The 18,209-nt window shown below is 43.0% G+C and overlaps 1 protein-coding gene across 2 annotated transcripts; it reads right to left on the reverse strand.

The window, feature by feature from the left end:
- Positions 1–1,693: 1,693 nt before the first annotated feature.
- NDE1 (nudE neurodevelopment protein 1) lies at positions 1,694–16,623 on the reverse strand. Of its 2 annotated transcripts, XM_027684290.1 has the most exons (9): positions 16,567–16,623; positions 12,127–12,256; positions 11,411–11,564; positions 8,231–8,379; positions 7,756–7,892; positions 6,521–6,697; positions 5,363–5,454; positions 4,216–4,352; positions 1,694–3,085 (listed from the first exon to the last, which is right to left on the reverse strand). In XM_027684290.1, the coding sequence occupies exons 2-9, from the start codon at positions 12,210–12,212 to the stop codon at positions 2,992–2,994; spliced, it is 1,026 nt and encodes a 341-aa protein (XP_027540091.1). In that variant the 5' UTR covers positions 12,213–12,256; positions 16,567–16,623; the 3' UTR covers positions 1,694–2,991. The 2 variants fall into 2 exon arrangements, with proteins under 2 accessions (XP_027540091.1, XP_027540092.1); XM_027684291.1 differs by lacking the exon at positions 16,567–16,623 and having other exon boundaries at positions 12,127–12,423.
- Positions 16,624–18,209: the final 1,586 nt, after the last annotated feature.

An 18,209-nucleotide genomic window follows, 5' to 3' on the forward strand; every position in this document is an offset into this window, starting at 1 on the left:
TACAGCTTGAACAGAATGGGGGATGCAGGAGAGCTTCTCTAAAACCAAAATACTTCTTAGAAAAGGTCACCTGTAATCATTAGAACAAAACCTTGATTTTCTCCTAAGCAGCTGCTTTTGAAGAAATACAAAACAGTATGTACACTGAGCTGGAAGTAAGATGACGTGAAGTGCTTTTGAAGGTTTGATTACCTCAGGGACACACGGTGTTGTCCATGGATGTACCCAAAGGCTGACAGACATGACACTGGACTTGCAGGAGTTGGAAAGCAGACTGGACCCTAAGTGTCTGTCTTTAGGCAACTGAACCCACCCTTAAAGTCTGTTAGGCGTAGAAATACTTCCAGCTAAAGCCTCTAAGGCAGGCTGAAAACATAAACAGCAGCTCCCACTGAATGCAGGGATCCACACTAAGCTATTCTGCATTAAGGGATCAGCACACAGTTACTTTTTTATTTTTGGAGCACTTCAACAAGACCACAACCTACTTCTGAGAATTACCAGGACCTACCACAAAGCCATGCAGCTCAAGCACTTTCAGACAGCAGCAGCTTTGTGGTCACAGCGGGGCAGTAGGGAGCCACACACAGCAAAGCAGGATATAAAATGACTCTAAATAGAGTGCAGAGCTTACTTGATGCCTTCGATTGAACAGCAAGTGAACCTTAAGCAGTGTGACCACAGGGAGAGCAAATCATGCAAAAACATCCACCTTGACAGCTAAAGCAATCATCTTCTAAATCTAAGCATTGTTCCAGAAGGTACACAGATCACAAACTGGAGATTCAGACTAGGCATGGTTTACCCAGCAGAATTCAGAGCCCAGAGAATTGTCTCTGCTCATGAAAGAGTAAAGAGGAATCCATTTAGAGCAACTAAGATGACAAGCTGCAGCAGAGGGGGGTGAGGAGCTTCGGATAAGACTGTTTTACTGCTTGCTCAGGCACACAGCCCAGCTCTGTAAAGATGCCTGAGAGCTGGCTGTTAAACACACTTTGGGAGCCTGCATGTGGGAACAAGGAGACCAAGCAAGTCAGACTCCATATAAAATGGTCTTAAGCACCAATGCTTGAGGCAGAACCATCAAACTGAACATGGAATCCTTCAAAGAGGAATTCTTTTAGAAAATCCACGAGCATAACAGTAGAGGTTGGTCTGATGGTCAAAGCACTGCCCTACCACTTCAGAAACTCGGGTTCCAGTCCCTCTTCTGCAAAGCTTGTGACAAAACAGGGAGTCAGAGTTGCTTTGGTAACACCACAGAAAGCAAAGCATCTTTCTGCAACAGCAGCTGAACTAAAAGTTCCTCTCCCAAACAAAAGTTCCTCTCTGTACTGCACCATCAAAAAGGCAACTGTTCTGGACTAAATTATTTTGACGATTATCAATAGCATTCCCCCTTGTCCAACTGCAACAGTGTGAGAAGACAAAAATTCTGAGTTAAAGATTTTAAGAGAGAGAAATGCCAATGGTAAGCACTTTAAATTCCAGAGGAATGTTTAGCTACGGCAATATTTACATTCCTTAGGGTAAGAAAGAATGAGAAGAAAGAGACGTAGGAAAATCTTTGCGTGATTCAGCAAAATCAATAATAACTCTTAATGGATCAGAAACAGATGAGAAACCGGTAGCAAACCTCTGTGTATAAACCACAGTAACAACTTGCAAAAAAAACTCAAAATGCATCAACAACTAGCATTCAAAATAAACTTTATTCTGCTCCCCAGTTAAGCCAACTTTGTAGGTGGACTGAAGAATGGAAATGATCTGTGGTTATTTCATATTCCACAGAAATATGCATCAGTGGCTGTTTTCACAGCATTTTCTTAAAAAAACCCAAACAAACAAAACCCAAAAAACACCAAACCCATTTATGTATTCTTTTGTCAAGTAAGCTCTCCCCATGCCCCCCCCCAAAAAAAACCATCATAAAAATTGTTTGGTCATGATTACTTTTGCAAGTAGAGGCTTCCATAAAATACATTAACACTGTGAGTGAACCTACTCCATTTGAAAAACAAATTCAAATGCAGTAATATTCTACAGGGGAAAAAAACAATTTAAAAATAATTCTCTACTCATATACACTTGTCTAGCATAAAAGACTTTTCAGATTAAAAAACCATTTCTATATTAGTAACAGCTGAAAGCATATATTTGCATAGAAAAATAAAACAAGAAAAAAATCACTAACACCCAAGGCACATTAATAAAGGGAAGTTAGTAAAGCAGTAAAACCCATCTATCAAGATGTTAGAACTAGAAACTTAATCAGGTCTCTGGTTTCCTACAACTGCTAGACTTTATGGGTCACAAAGGAAAAAAAAAAAAAAAGATATGCTAAGCCACTTCCAAGTTCCCCACCTTGCTGTCAGCTCTGGGATCTCCTGAGCACTCAGCACTGGGAATGTCTCACATTTAACCATGACCTGTTCTTAGTGGCAAATCATTGCTTATAGAAACATCTTGCCAATACAGAGCCACAGTTTTGTGCAGCAACATTACGACCAAAATATCCCACAAGGAGCTGAGCAGCTTCCCTGCAGAAATACACCTTTATCCACATAAAAACACTCCCCTGATTTGGGTGACTGCAGCACACAACACCCACGATAGAAAGCAGAATTCAAGCCAGAACACCCTGGTGCTGTATTAACACCAAAAGCCAAAGCCTGAGGGGATGCATAGGGAATACTGTCTCTGTTGTAGGTAGAAGGGCAATGGCTTTGGCAGTGTCAAAAGAAGCAACCTTCAAGGAGCTATCTACAGCAGCTGATGCAGGAAGCAATTCTCAGTCCTGCAGTACCAGGCAGCATTGCTTTGTCACACTACCCACCCACCAGACTGGGCAAGGCAAGGAGGACAATTGTAGCTCCGTGTTCAGTTCTCACCTACCCTGAGACTGCTGCCTGTTTGCTCACTGATATTCTCTTTAAAACTAAAGTTTGAAATATACATTTTCTTTTCCTTTTCCAAAGCCAGCCAGGCTTTTCATAGCAGCATCTTGACAACACTTTGTGAGGGATGGCTCATTGGTCCTGGAATATTTGAAGGCCGTGTTCCAAACTCCAGGCGTTTCACTAACCTGCAAATACAAAACAGGAGTTGGTGCATTTCTTGCTCAGTGTAACCAACTTCAAAACAACTGCTCACTTCCAGAGCACACCACTCAGCTTGAGAAACAACAGATGAAAGAACAGCACTCTGAGCACTAAGTGAGCCTGTTCCTTAACTGGGCTGAGTTTCCACTGTAACACAGGGCTCTGTTTCCCTTTGAGTAGCAAGCACTATCTTTTACAGGTGTTGGAATTTCAGTTCTAGCATTACAGCAGTAGATATATAACCAGATGCATGAATAAGTAAATGTATGGCCCCTGAGGCTTTCTTGTAGGAAATTCCATGAGGTTTCTCCCCTTGGATAGATAGTTCAACGTGAAACACTCCTTCCACACAACAACACTGGGCACTGGGTGACAGGATAAACCAGTACTTACAGTGCAAGGGTCTAGATGAATAATTAAGTCTGGAACAAACTGTACTATTGGCACTTAATCTAAAGAGAATCAAAAGAATGTGCAGTACAAGATTGTCAGGGTTTAAGGAGACACTGAACTGTAATTTGTGATAACCTTGCTGATTTTTCTTCATCTGTTTAAAACAAGACAACCGGTTCAAGCACACAGAGAAATGTATAAGTTGAATAAGGTAACTTCCTGTCAGCTGTTCCTTGAAAACGTATCTTAGCAACTGTAAAGTGTTCTGACTGAGTGGACTCATGATTTACCTATTTACCTTTTCTCCAGTTCTCCCATAAATGAGAATCTTAACTGTGATAAGGGAAGTCCCTACATGCCATAACATTCCTGAGACATCACTTCTACAAGAACTTCAAGCACAAAACAAATAGAGCCAATAAGCAAGAGCTCCTCTACTGGAGTTTGTCCCCTTTAAACACTGGTTTATTATAAAACACATCTTGCATTTGCTTCGAATTTGTGGTATTCAAAACCTGATTTCAGCTAATCTCTGAATTCAACAGCTAGCGATTCCAATTTTAAACTGATCTGAAATGTTCAAATCCTAATCCCGAATAACTGAATTTCACGGCTTCTGGAAACAAATCTGTCTCTACCAAAACAAAGATTCAGTACTAAATACCAGGCCCTAAGTTCTACCACCACCGGCTGTCAGACACCAGCAGAGAGCAGCACTCACCCTGTGTCACACAGAGGCGGGTGAGGACTCAGGCGCGTTTCAAGGACATCTCTGTTCATGTACATGGACACCGAAGATCTGTTTGGAGACTGGTCATACACGAAGTTTCGGCAAGATGCAAGTTTGGACTCCAAAGCCTAATTTAAACACACATGAGACAAGTGTCAGATTCACCTTTCTCTTTCAGAAGACGGCATTGTGGCACACCAAAACTGCATTAAGTGTGTGGGTTTGGGGGCTTTTTTCTTTCTTTAAGAATGAGTTGTCCAGTGATGGAACCTGCTGACCCCAGTAGCACACGAGTTCTGAATTTTTGAAGAGAGGAAGACAGTCATCTCTCTAAAGCTAAATCTCTGTTTCTGTAGGGAGTTGATGCTCTTCAACAGCAGGACCACAAAATCTTCAGCTTCCTCAGGGAGATTTTGACATCTTTCTTACAGGCATCACTTTTTAGATTACTCAATGTTCATTGGATCTATCTGCTTCCCTAGACACACAGCAGGCTGTATGTATTAGGTGGTACACCAGAGGGAACCGAGCCACAGATACCCTATTCTCCAGCACATGCTCCCTTCCTAGATCACTCCACATTTATTGTGAGTTACTTTTCTGCAGCTCAGCCCAGTAGAGTCATACAAATGCTTGTAACAACACAGCACCAAGGAACAAGGAAGAAGACAGGAGTCATGGGACAACTTTCATCAGTGCCACCTTAAATATCAAACTATAGCTTAACAGGACATTAGGCCTTGCTCAAAAGGCTACTGGGCTCTCAAGGCAAACTTCAGCAGAAGCCCTTTGGGCAGCAGGCACCAGCCTTCTTTCTTCTCTGTCTTTTCCAGGAGCAGATCCCTTCTTAAATTTCCTCATGCTGATTTACTCTTTCTGTACGTGCACTTGCAGAAATTTGTAGAGGAAGATTTTATCCCCATCTGGATTAGAACTTAGAAAAGCAGAGCAAGGTCCATCTTTATTTGGGGGTTGGTCAGAAACATATGAATTCAGACCAATTTCAAGGCCATGCTTAGCTAACTTGGGGGCAGGAGGCTCTTTCCAGTCTCCCCTGAACAGCAGCACAAATAGTGCTGGCAGCAGTTTCCAACAGCTCCGCCTCTCCAGGAGCCTTGGCTGGCAGGAAATCACTCACCCCCACTTTTCGCAGCAAGTCTCCCACAATATTAAGTGCAGATATTCTTGCAGCAGGTGTGAGAGGGGTTGCACCATAACTGTCCTCCAGACCTGCAGGGCAGGTTAAAGAATGTTACTCATTTAAAAAAAAAAAAAAAAGCTTTGACACTGGAAGTCAGAAGACAGCCTGACATCGACATACAGAGCAGAGGAAACAGCAATATCCTCACCTTTTTGTATCTCACCTCCAGATCTTTCATACCCATTAGGAATATGAAGCACTGCCTTCCTGAGACAGCTCATTACACTAAGATGAAGTCTCTAGACATGATGTGGCTTGGTTTCTAGAGATCTGTTCTACCAGCCTGCTCTGTCTCTGTTGCTGCAGTGGGACCAGAGGGATGTGTCCTCCGAGAAGATCATCATTTACCATTTTAGTACACATCTCCAAATCCTCTCACTTCTACAGAAACAGTAATTCTTTCACACAAAACATCATTTTAGGTTAAGGATACTGAAGTCCACAAACTTTGTTAGTGCTCAGAGCTATAATATCAAATCATCAGAATATGACAGTACAACTCCCTGCACTTATGCATGAACACAGTTACACACATTTCTGGCTTTTAAATTAAGGAGAATTAGTGTGAGAGGTTTGAAACATCAAAACAATCAGTGCTCACAAAAAATAAGTAACAATATAATTGACATGAAAGTAGAGATATTTAGTAAAGACAGATAGGATGACTTGTCAGTGTTCTGCTGTTCCAGAGAGAAAAAAAGTCTCTCTCAAAGAGCACTTACTCTCTCAGAGAAGACAATTAAAGTAACGTAAGTGTAACATTAAAGATCACACAGGTTTTTAAAACCTTTCCCCTAAATTAGACCAACATCTCTGGGACAGTTGTGAACCAACAGTAAAGTCCCAATAGCTCATCTTACCCCTCATCTTACCCCTCACAATTATTATTACTGGACAGTGCAAGTCAAATGGAAATGAACAGCCTACAAATAAACTCCAAAAATCAGTCTATGAATACAGAGACCACGGTGATCAGATTTAGGCGTATTCAACTGAAACACTCAACCCTGTTCCCTTCTTTTCATTCCTCCTTTAACCACAAACTACAGTAAAAAAAAGAGCATCAAGCAGTATTTCTGGTTCCCTGTCAGTCACCTCTCCTAAACGTCACAGGGGTGGGTGTGCTGACGGGTGTCCGGCGCAGGGAGGGGGTTGAAGGCACAGACAAGGAAGCCTGAACTGCAGTCTCTGTTCTTTCCGCTTCCAGGGTCGCTCGCATTGGTGTTTTGGGTTTCTCCTGTTTCTGCTGCACTGCAAGCTCTTGGCGTAGGTCTGGGAAGGAAGCAACACAAAGCAAGCCTTTGGAGTATGTATCCACCCAGATAATCTTTTGCTCAAAAGACTTTTCTCCTCATGGAGGTGAAGTCAAGTCACTTATGCTTGTAAAGACTACTCCAGGCATACCTTCAAAATCTGGATGATAACTAAAGGCCTTTCTAGGATTGTGGCTCAAGATGTTTTGGTATTATTAGTTCAGTTGCTACTACCTGGCTTTCATTTTCATACTCTTTCACAAGGCTCCCCTTGAGATAGGGAATTAACTCCTTTCCCGAAGTTACAGGCTGGCAAGCAGAGGCACATCAAGTCTGAGGCTCAGCAATTTGGCACACCTTGGCTACACTCCAGCTCCCTGCAAGGTTGAGATCCTACCTATTGTACCCTTTTCTAGCCTGGTTTCCACATGAAAAAACTTGAGCTGAGGCCAGGTGGAAGCTACACAGTTATCTAACCAAGGGATAGAGCACTTCTGTCCCACAGCCTGGCTGTAGATTATCAATACCACTCAAGGGCACAGAATCCAAGTTCTGAAAATAGACATTTCTCCAGCTCCAAGGTCTCCCTCTTCTCACCCAGCCTTATTGACAGTTATCAAGAAGCCAGCACATGAGGCTACTCCAAGGCAACCAGAAGTCAGTCACAGCCTCCTTTTTTACTTCCCCATTAGTGCTTCACTGACTTCCCTTTTAACAGGCCAGGAAACAATAAGGTTAGTGCATATTAAAGCTGACCTTCACTTGTTACAGGCAGCCAGACCAGCACATGCCCCAGCTGGACTGGCTCTTTTCAACTCTCTAAGGCCCTGAAGCACGACCACAGATTAGGAGAAGGCTGGAATAGACTTTTGTTGCTGTGATCTGCTCTGGAACAAGGTCAGGAGTTCAAGGAGTAGGGGTGGAACAGTCTTAAGTTTCCTTACTTGCTTCTACATTTCAGATAGCAGATTTTAAAGATGTAAACTTAAAAACCAAGCTCTGAGATACATAGAGAGGAGTGAATAGCTACAAGCCAGGAGGGGGCCAAGGGAAAGACACAGATAATTTCTGTCTAACCTCTAGCTTCATCTTTCAGGCGCTGCACAGACTCCAGAAGGTTTTCCTTCTCATCCAGCTCACTCTCCAGAAAAGCATTTCTTTCAATAGCCTGGTTTAAACGCTGCTCAAAATCCTCCAGAGACATTATAGTGGCTCTGAAAAACAGTGCACAAGATGTTACTACCAGATCCTTTAAGAACATAGAGGATGTCCTCACTCAGAAGAAAAGGGATACTGTTGCATTTTTATTTGGTTTGCTTTGTTTTATTATTATTTTTTATTTTAGCTTGTAAGATATGAAAGAGTGCAGTGGGGGGAGAAGGGGAAAAATAAATTTATCACATTTCCCATCTGCTACCAATCTCTTCAACACAATCATCACTTCAGTGATTAGTTCAGAATGGCCATGCTAACGACCACAGTACCACAAACAGCTGTTTTCCACCTCAGGACAGAACAGAGGTAGAAAAAGAAAACACAGAAAATGGGTCACCTTTTTGCTCTTTCCAAGTCATCATTTTCTTGCTCAAGTTCTCGAATGTATTTCTGAAGCTGATCTTTAATAGCTTTTGTCTGTGCCAAGTCATCTTCCAGCGCAGAGATTTGCCTGTATCCTTCTGAATGCTGCATTTCAATCTTCTCCTAATCAAAGGCAAATCAAACAGCACACCAGGTACTTAGCAACACATGTTCTCTTTCTGTGCCATTGTTTGAGATCCTTTAAAGGCAGATGTTTTGAAGTTTTTTATCCCTTTAGAGACGATAAAATGCCAACAGAGCCAATTGCTCACATACTTTTGAGCTGCTAGCAGACAAGAGCTCTTCCTGACGCTCCTTATCAAACAATGGTGCTGAGGAACATTCCCTGATCCTCACAGCTCAGGGCCATTCCTTGCCCCTCCCAGACAGCACAACTCAGCATAATTGCTGAGCCCCGAGAGTTTTAGCAATACACAAAGCAGGATGCAAGAGAATTTTCAACTCTAATATGAAGTCTAGCAGTACTTAGGAGCCAACCCAAGTGTGACACTGTCACATGCTGCTGTGGAATCAGCAAGATTCTGCATTTCCCCCAGGGTTTTATTAGCCCAAAGCAGGTTCAGAGTTATACTTTGGATGTGAACCTAAACCAAACTGTCTCCCTTTACAGCATGTATACAAGGGCACACTTAAGAGAGGCTCAGGCAAAGAGGAAGGCTTAGCTTCTACATTAGATCTCTCTCTCCTGCACTGCCACTGTATATGGGGTTAGTTACACAGCATGTGACAGGGAAAGCTTCACAGCACACTGTCTATTATGACACTTTATACTCCACCAACTTGCTATCAGACCACTTCAACATGCCAAGATTGCTGTATAAGCAGCATTCCTGAAGTGCTCTCCATCCCAAATTTAAGTACAAAACACTTGAAGTCATTGAAAACAAATCCATGCACTGGAATTTGAAAACCACGACATATAGTCTAGTGAATGGTAATTTGAAAACAGCTATTTTAGCACATAAATGCACAGACAAGGAGGAGGGAAAGAGATACCCATTCTCAATTAAGAAATTATTTTATTACAGCGTAGTGACACTGCTATAATTCTGGATCTCTGAAGCTCAGTTAAGAGCCCCCAAGAGGCAGATTACTTCCAACTAGCTACTCAGGACTCTCTAAACAAACCCTCCAAAGCATTATTTCCATTAGTTTTTAAGTAGTGTGACCACTGGTTTCTGAGGGGGGAGCAAGCACACACACTTAGGCTGGTAAGCTCAAAGCCACAAGCTGTGTGGGCCTGGCAAAGTTCACCAGTGCTGACCTAGATGCAGACACCAACCCTTGATGGGCTCAGTTAACACTGCTGCTCAATAGCTTTGAGATAAATGCTTTGCTCTTGAATTGATTCAGATAAAAGACCAGAACTGCAAGGTCTGGGTCTTTGTTTTTAGCCAATTGTAATAAACTATCAGCTGATCTGGCTCTCAATGGTGGCTCTGTTCCTTCACCACAGGCTGTTACTGCAGTTTTCAGGCTGCATGAATAGCCAATTGTTAAATGGTTTATTTCAAGCAGAATATGTTTTAAGAAATGTATCTACTATGAAGAATAACTTCAGATTTTCTCAAATATGGCTACCCTTCACTTTCTGAGTTATATTTTGTTTCCTATTATTTTCATTCTGAACTGCTTTGGCTGGTCCATTGTCCCTTCCTCTCATCCCAGCTACTCTAGAGAAAGAAAACAGTCTACACACTCTTCCATCCAATGAACTACAGGCTTTATTTTTGTCCAGCTTTTGTCTTCTCCTCAAACCCATCAGCTTCCATAGGTTTATGTGGCTACGTGGAACAGTAGACCAATACTCCATACAACACACACAACACTTAATACTGCTCAGTCACTTCAACAAGAACAAAGATCAATGCAACATAACAAATACAAGAAACAAGCCTTGGAGGTCCTGCTGTCAAAAAGCAGCGGGGGGGGAGAATTGCTAAGTTGGTGCTAGAGGGACAGGAGTCCTCAAACTTAGGAGTATTTCCTTAAGACAGTAATTTGTACAACAGTTTAAACAAAAGGCATTGCAAACGTGGATTCATCCGGTGATTAATCCCTTATACAAATACCTTCACTCCCATTAGCTCATTATTGCATCCAGTTGAGTAGAAGAAGTGTAATTACATTAATCTCTGCTTCCACAGAGATCGACCCAGCCCTACAAAATACTGTGTAGTATTTCTTGAGTGACTATAACTCATCTGTATGCAAAAGGCCTAGAATCAAACTTTGAAAAGGCACACCAATTTCAGTGACAATTTTTTTCCAAATTTTAAAAAATATACTAGTATTTCCTAAACCTGCCAACCAGCACAGAGGGCTAGCAGCACCTTTGATGAGACTGAAATGAGGCAATCATCCCTCTTCATACCCTGGACAGCTTCGTTATTTCTTAAGTCACTAGGGTAAGAAGTTCCATCTCAATAAGTTCATAACCTTTATGTTTTATAGTTCTGGAAGTTAATGCCTTCCTGCTGGTTCTTCGATTCACAGAAGGCTAACCAAGTGTAAAAGAGGATAACTTATTTTTCCCCAAGTACTGATAGATTCAGTAACAAAACTGGGACTGAAACTGTTTTATGACTCTCAGTTCTACGGGTTATCCACTGGCTGCTGCTTCCCAGGTTATCTGGAATGCCAGATAATAAATACATAACTATGTAAAAAGGGTTTAAAACTACTGAGCTTTCTTAGGTAATGCAAAAACACAGCTGCAGCATTTGTGTTTTGATTATTCTGCAATATTATCTGTGTCTGCGTAATGCAGACAGTAAGAAAGCTGTGAACAAAAGCATTAAATAGATGGAAGAAGGAATAGAACAGCAGCTCTGTTATGTTCATGCTTAGTCTCCACTCTACTGTGAACAATTTTCTCCCATCTGAAATCTATCCTGACACAAAGCCACAGCCTGTGAACAGGGGTGCAGGAACACCACCAAGGAATCCAGAACCCTCAAAGCAGAAATCACATCGGTATTTCTTAATTTTTCAAGCTTTTTGTTTGTGCAGTTTTCTGTTCAGTTTCTTGGTAATGCTGAAGCTTTGCCACAAGGCAGGCTGAATCTGCAATGCCTGTCCCACACCTCTGCACTCTGGATGTACACATTCTATAGGCACCATCCCCTCTTACCTTCACTGACTCCAGCTCCATCCGCAGACGGTTGTTTTCTGACAGCAGGTCTCTGTTTCTGGACTCTGTTTGCTGCAGCTGAGTCTCCAGTTCAGCTTCATACTCTCGACTCCCTTCTTGGAATTCACGCAGTTCCTCCTGTGTATTCTCAGCACTAGAGAGCAATTCCAGCAACAGAGCTCATCATAATGAACAATAAAAAAAAATCTCTTGTTCACTCAAGGTAAAAAAAATACTGCCCTTTAACACAGAAGGCTCTATGCCCTTCTCCAACATATCTATTCAACAGGGAGAGAGAACCATATGCAAATGTTTCCCCATCGAGCATGGAAAGCCATCCTGTAGTGAACTTGTAAACAAATTAAAAAAGCCCAAATAAACAGAAAAATTCCAAAATCTATCTTCACACTATAGGTGTTGAAGACACGTGGCATCCCTTTAGCTTGTAATTTGTCCCCTGCCATCTGCACATTTAATCTGTTATTCAGTTCAATTATTTATTTGGAAATATGAACAAAGCCATTATTGATTAGCAATAAAAAGTGAGTAACAGAGAGAAAGATGGAAGGAAATGTACTCTCATATTCTTAAAACAATTCTACTGAAACAATCCTCTGGCAAGCTAAACAAGGAGCAATGAAAGACCTGAACACCTGGTTGACATCTTTGCACACAGTGTTATGCACCCTATCCAATGAAGGAAGCCAGTGCCTTACCACTCCTTGTATTTCAGAGCCAAATCTTTCCAGTATCTCGTTTCCTCCTCCACTGAGGTGAAGTGATGTTCTTCTGAGTCTTCCATGATGAGTCCTCAAAGTTTAAAACTCCTGTTTCATTTTTCCCTCCCTGGAAAATTAAAAGGTCAAGCCTAAGGCAGTGAGCTACCTCAGTCCTTGTTGCTGCAGAGCAGAACACCCCTCCTCCCCCACAGTCACTGCTTGCCTGGAGACCAAATTAAAGACCAGCCTTGTCAGGACTCTGTCAGATAGACCATAAATGTGAAAGAACCCCTGCTGAGTCACCGGGTCCCTTTCCCCACATCCCCAGCTGTGAGCACCTTCCACACCCTTGGACTGCACAGCACAGAGAACCAAACCCCAACCTGAGCTGCAGCTGTGCCAATGCACAGAGAACAAAAGGCAAAGAAGGTATCTCAGCACAACTTCAGCTCCAAGACACTGCAATTCAACAACCCTAAAGACACCATGGAATTAAACAGAAACTTTAAAGAGACTTAGATAAGGTACTCAGAGATACTGATTTCCTGTGTTAACGTTTCCAGGAATACGTAAAGCTTTTTATGGACAGAACTGCTGGACGCATGAAAAATTTCTCCCTAGTCAACACAGACAAAGCTACTCAACTTTAAACCTGAAATATCACAACCCATCTATTGCTGAAAGCTACAATACATATGGATACCTCAGAGAGCCATGGGAGAAGGGAGCTCTCAAAATTCCCAGAGAAGCGAGGATAAAAGCTCCCCAGAGGTTTTGGCAGAATAGCACCTGGCTGGGTTAGGTATGCAGATAGATTGCAGCAACCCAGTGTGCAATCCAGACCATCCAGCTGTCCCTGTGCCAGCATAAACCCAGTCACAGGACATAGCCCCAAATGGGAATGACACATGAAAGAGCCACAGGAGAATCAGGAACCTCAGAGTGGTCAATCAGGAACCTCAGAGTGGTCAATCAGGAACCTCAGAGTGGTCACTCCCACTTGAAGACTTAAGTATCAAGACAACACAACTAAATAAATGCCCTATGATGTGCATGATGAACTCTAATAAATGGATCAGTAGCAAATATCATTTTATATGAGTCTTATAACATTTTATATTTAGTCTTAACAACAGAGAAACGCCAAACCTAGTGCTCTGCATAATCTGCCCATGTCCAACTCTGGGTGTGGCAAAGATTCCACACAGACAATTTAAGAGAAACCAAATTGGATCAAGAAAGGCAAATAAAGGTGGAATTGAACAATTAATGACAATGCAGTTGTCAGAAAACTGTATCACTGAAATCTAATGACTGAAGGAACACAGTTCTACCAGGTTTCTGCTTCAGTTCTATGGAGCAAAACATTTCCAAGAAGTAATCCTGATGGAACAAGGAGAGAAAGGCAGCCAAAGCCTTCAAAGACCCCTTAGATGTCAGCCCTGCCTTCTATTCTTATTGTCATAGCTAAAGAAAATGTGCATCCACTGCACATACCTTTAACTCAATGGAAAAAAATTATTTATAAACTGTGTCAACATTTTCTTCTCCAAAAAATCCCCTGGTGTAAACAGGATTAACAGCCATCTATCTAATAACTCTACTGAGAGAAACCAAAGTAGTTCTTACCTCTCCTACAGACAAGAGTATCAAGTACCCAAAGTAGTCTGCCAATGTAAAGCCCAATTCTGACCTACCCAAGCAATGCCACAGCCCTTTTCCCAGCCCAGCAATTATCAGATTATTGAGCAAATCGTCACAGCTGAGTGGGCTGTGCCCACACACCTCAATGCCCAGTGTCAGCTACACACTCACAGAAATCACAATATTATTTAGAAAGGGAGCTGCCAGGTGAGGGGAAAAGTTACTAAGCTTTACTTTTTATAATCGTTTGACACAAAACGTTCATTAGACAAAGCCACATGTCTTCCTTCTCACAAGTAAAACCACTGTGCAATGTACTGACACACTTCCAGCATGAAGCTTCAAGGCTGCTGGTCTCTGTATTTAAAGAAGTATGCACTGGGAAAAAAAAGAGAGGAAAAGGAGTATGAGTAAGGAGGAGCGATTTTCCAAATAGTGCTCTTGCTCATTAAAAAAAAAAAAGACCTAGCATAATTAACATTCTTGACCTAGGATAGTTTATGACACATCTACTCTGTTATTTTTAAGCGAACTGAAAGTGCCTTTGATGTTAATAAGCACGTTCTTATGCTCAAAGCACTGTGTACACACACATCCCAATCCCTGCAGCACACTTGCAAAGAAAAAAATCCAAAAAGTTATAATAAGTCCCATATCTGTGTTTGGACAGTCCACAAAAATAATTCAGACAACATAAAGGTGGAGTGCAAGACATCTTGCTCCCAAAAGCTTTCAAACAACCTTTTGGAACCAAAAGACACAGCTCCCATCATCCTCAAAATCTTGAATATGCTCATATCTGGCTTTTACTTGTGTTTTTATACTGCACTTTGGAAGAACTAAAAAACAGTACTAATTCACATTTTTCAAGATTGTCTGGTCACATAGAGAAGAACTTCCCTTAACTGAGCCACAGGATCTGTAAGACTTTCACAGAACCTTGTTAACGTTCACAGAAGCACAAAGGTGCTGTGCCCTCCGGTTTCTAGGGATGTCTTTGTAAACAGGAGATTATCGACCCACTGACGGTGTCATCCATTAAGAGTACACTCTGTTTCATGGTTACCATTACTAAATTGTACTTGTAATTTAAAATTAATTGTTGAACTGCAAATACATGGAAGGACTGTGGACTGGTACTTATTCCAGAGCCACAGGCAAATGTTTTTTGCCTGGAACACACAGGACCTATTAGTTTCCCTGTACACCTGCACTACATCTTAGCTCACAAGGATTTTCAAACTAAATGAAGATGCAAAATAGAAACTTAAACTGAAGAGAAATTTCCAAGTTTTAGACAAAGTATTACACCTTTTTTAATTTTTTTCTGAAATTTATCTAAACAGAGTGCAAGAACCACGTAAGTCTTTGTAAACTTCTTTTAAAAAGGCTAGGGCTCTGACTCTGTTTTTCCCCTGCTGCCTTCTCCCCTGGATTTTTAACAGGTTGGAGATAACATGCAAAATGCCTGAAGAGAAAGTAATTAGGAATTCCTCATTGTCTAGGCTCACTACAAAAGCGGAGAGGGCAAGGGGGGTGAAGGAGGTTTTAGAGATGCTTTGTTAAACACTGGAAAAAGTGGAAAAAAGCAAGGAAAGAAAGTCACAGTCTGTAATAGGCACACACTGGCTGCACCTTACTTGTTTTCACACACATGAAGCCAGAAGAGACATCTGGCCAGATTTCCTGAGTGCAGGCAGAACAAGGGCTGGTCCCAGGCATTACAAACCCACTACATCATGCAGGAAGTGGAAGAGTTCATGGGTGGGGACCAGACTTTTGCAAGGACGAAAATACCACAGCGTAAATGTTTGCAGGAAACAATTTCATACAAGTGAGAGCAGAACTGCAAAATTCCCAAGGGGAAAAAAAACCATCAAGAAAAGCCACACACAAAACTAGTGAAGGAACTCCAATTTGGAAATCACACTCTGAGTTCACCCAAACGCATGATGGCCTCAACTTAGATTCTGTTTCAGTCCTAAAACAAAGGACTCAAAACAACCCTGATACTGGACTTTTTTTTTAACAAAAGAACATTTTAGCTTGGTGAACAATGTTGGCCTATCTTTGTAGCAATGCCTGATGGTCCGAGTCAAAGAAATTCATACTGTAATTAAAAAGTAAAAGTAAAATAGTACCACAAATACTACTGAATTATCCACGACGGAGATGATGAAGTTCCTAGTTAGACATATTTTCCAAACTGTAAACCAAAACAAACCCCCTCTTTGCTCCTGAAAAGTTGCTTTCCCATCCTATGAAAATTACATTTGCATAAAATAGTCCCCTTGAAAGGGTCCTTCTGTAACACAAGGGCCTATTTTCTTTTGTTTAAGCAATACAAAAGAAAATCACCACAAGAGAGAAAGAAAAGGGAGAGGTCACGGATTACTACAGAATCCCACAGCCAGCACTGAGAGGAGTTATCAGCTTCTCCGGGCTCTTCTCTGCCAAAGGGCTGAATTCAGCACAGCCCTTCTCAGTTACCAGCGCAGCTCCGATACTGTCTAAGCAAACTCCGCAGTTCTGTCCTGGAACGCCTGACCTTTACGTTTCCAGCTGCAAGTGAAGAGGTCAGCGAGGCAGCGCTCTGGGCTCCCCATTCCCATGCGGAGCACGAAGCCGGGAGGGAGCGAAACCAGCGGGCACGGCTCCCACGCTCCCCTCCCCTCCCCACCAGCCCCTGCAGGAGGCTCAGGTGCGCTCGGCAGGGCGCGGTGAGGGGCAGAGTGCCAGGTCCCTCTCCCCCCATTCCCGATCCCATTCCCGACCCCGGGGCCCCGCTCTCACCGCTCCCGCAGCTCCCACCGCCCGCACCGCGGCAGCTCCGCCCCCGCGGGGCAGCGCCACCCCATTGGCTGCCGGTCACGTGCCGCGCGCCGCTCCGCCAATCAGCGCCGCCGGGACGCCGTTGGGAAAGGTTTGGAAACTTTGGTGACTTTCAAAAGACGCCGGGGGCGGCGGGCACGGCCCTGGCCCTGATCGCGATCCCAGTCCCGGCCCTGGTCCTGGTCCCCATCACGATCTCGGTCCTGGTCCTGATCTTGGTTCTGGTCCTAATCCTGGTGCTGATCTTGGCTCTGGTCCTGATCTTGGTCCTGGTCCTGGTCCTGGTCCCGATCCCATTCCTGGTCCCATTCCTGATCCTGACCTCGATCCTGATCCTCATCTTGATTCCATTCCTGTCTCAGTCCTGTTCAAGATCCTGATCCTGTTCCTGTTCCTGGTCCCAGTCCTGTTCCTGATCCTAATCCTGATCTTGATCCTGCTTCTGGTCCTATTCCTGATCCTGTTCCCATTCCTGGTCCTGATCCTGTTCCTGTTCCCCATCCTGGTCCTGTTCCTGACTGTTCCCGTTCCCAGTCCTGCTCCTGGTCCCGGCCACGCCAAACCCCCTTTGTCAGTGTTCCAGGATCTACAGTGGGTACCAGGGGCTGCATCTTCTGAGGTGTTAACTGTAAACCAGTATAAACATGCCAGCAATGGCATAATTTTAAAGACATGATTTGCCTTGGAATGTCCTAAAGGAGGAAAAGCTTTACATCAATTTTTTTTATTATTATTATTTTTAATTCCAAAGGCCTCTGCTGGAAAAGCAAGCAGTGAGACAGCACTTGTAACTATTTTTAATGCCAGCACAACATCCTTAGACCAAAGTCCCCTTTTCCCAACCACAAGGACAAGTTTCTGTGTCGCTGAAGCACATGGTGCAAGGACAAAGCAGTATATGAAATATTAGACACTTCCACTCATCTACATCTCAGCATGATGTCACCAATCCAGAAAATGAGCCGCAGGCATCCGCAGGGGAACGGAGCTCCCGCAGACATTGGGACAGAGCCGCAGCCCGTCCGCTGCAGCCCGTGGATTCCCTGCCGTGCCCTCACATGCAGGATTGATAGGAGAGGGACCAAGGTAGGCAGAGGCTTTCTCAAGTGCCCGGGTGTGTTCCTACCGACCGTGTACACAAACATTTGCTCATTAGTCTGCCTGGCATTTGTTTCCTGAGTCAAAACCAAAGCACAAATTATCACACGTATATTACTCCAGCCCACACAGGCACGGCCATGTGTCACCCAGTATCACCTCACACCCGGCAGCAGCTTCCCAAACTGCTGGATGAGAGACAGCCACGTGCAGGAGCCCTAATCCCAGTTTCATTTACTGCCGTGATGCAATACCGGGCCTGGAGCACAGTCTGACTCTGAAAAGATTTGTCTAAACTGGGAATATGTCTCTTCCAAAGACTTTGTAGAACAAGGCTGGCACAGTAACTAAGTGAATGCACACTATATTCCACTAAAAGAAATCTGTCCATAGCTAAGATAACTTTAACTGAAAAGGGTGAGCAAAACTTATATTTTCAGGTCAGATGTTCAGCAGAATTAAATGGAGACAAACTATTATAGAACTATGAAGAGAAAACTAAATTA

The sequence above is a fragment of the Neopelma chrysocephalum genome, unplaced genomic scaffold (assembly GCF_003984885.1).
Source record: "Neopelma chrysocephalum unplaced genomic scaffold, ASM398488v2 Primary Assembly neopelma1_65c, whole genome shotgun sequence".
NCBI lineage: Eukaryota > Metazoa > Chordata > Aves > Passeriformes > Pipridae > Neopelma > Neopelma chrysocephalum.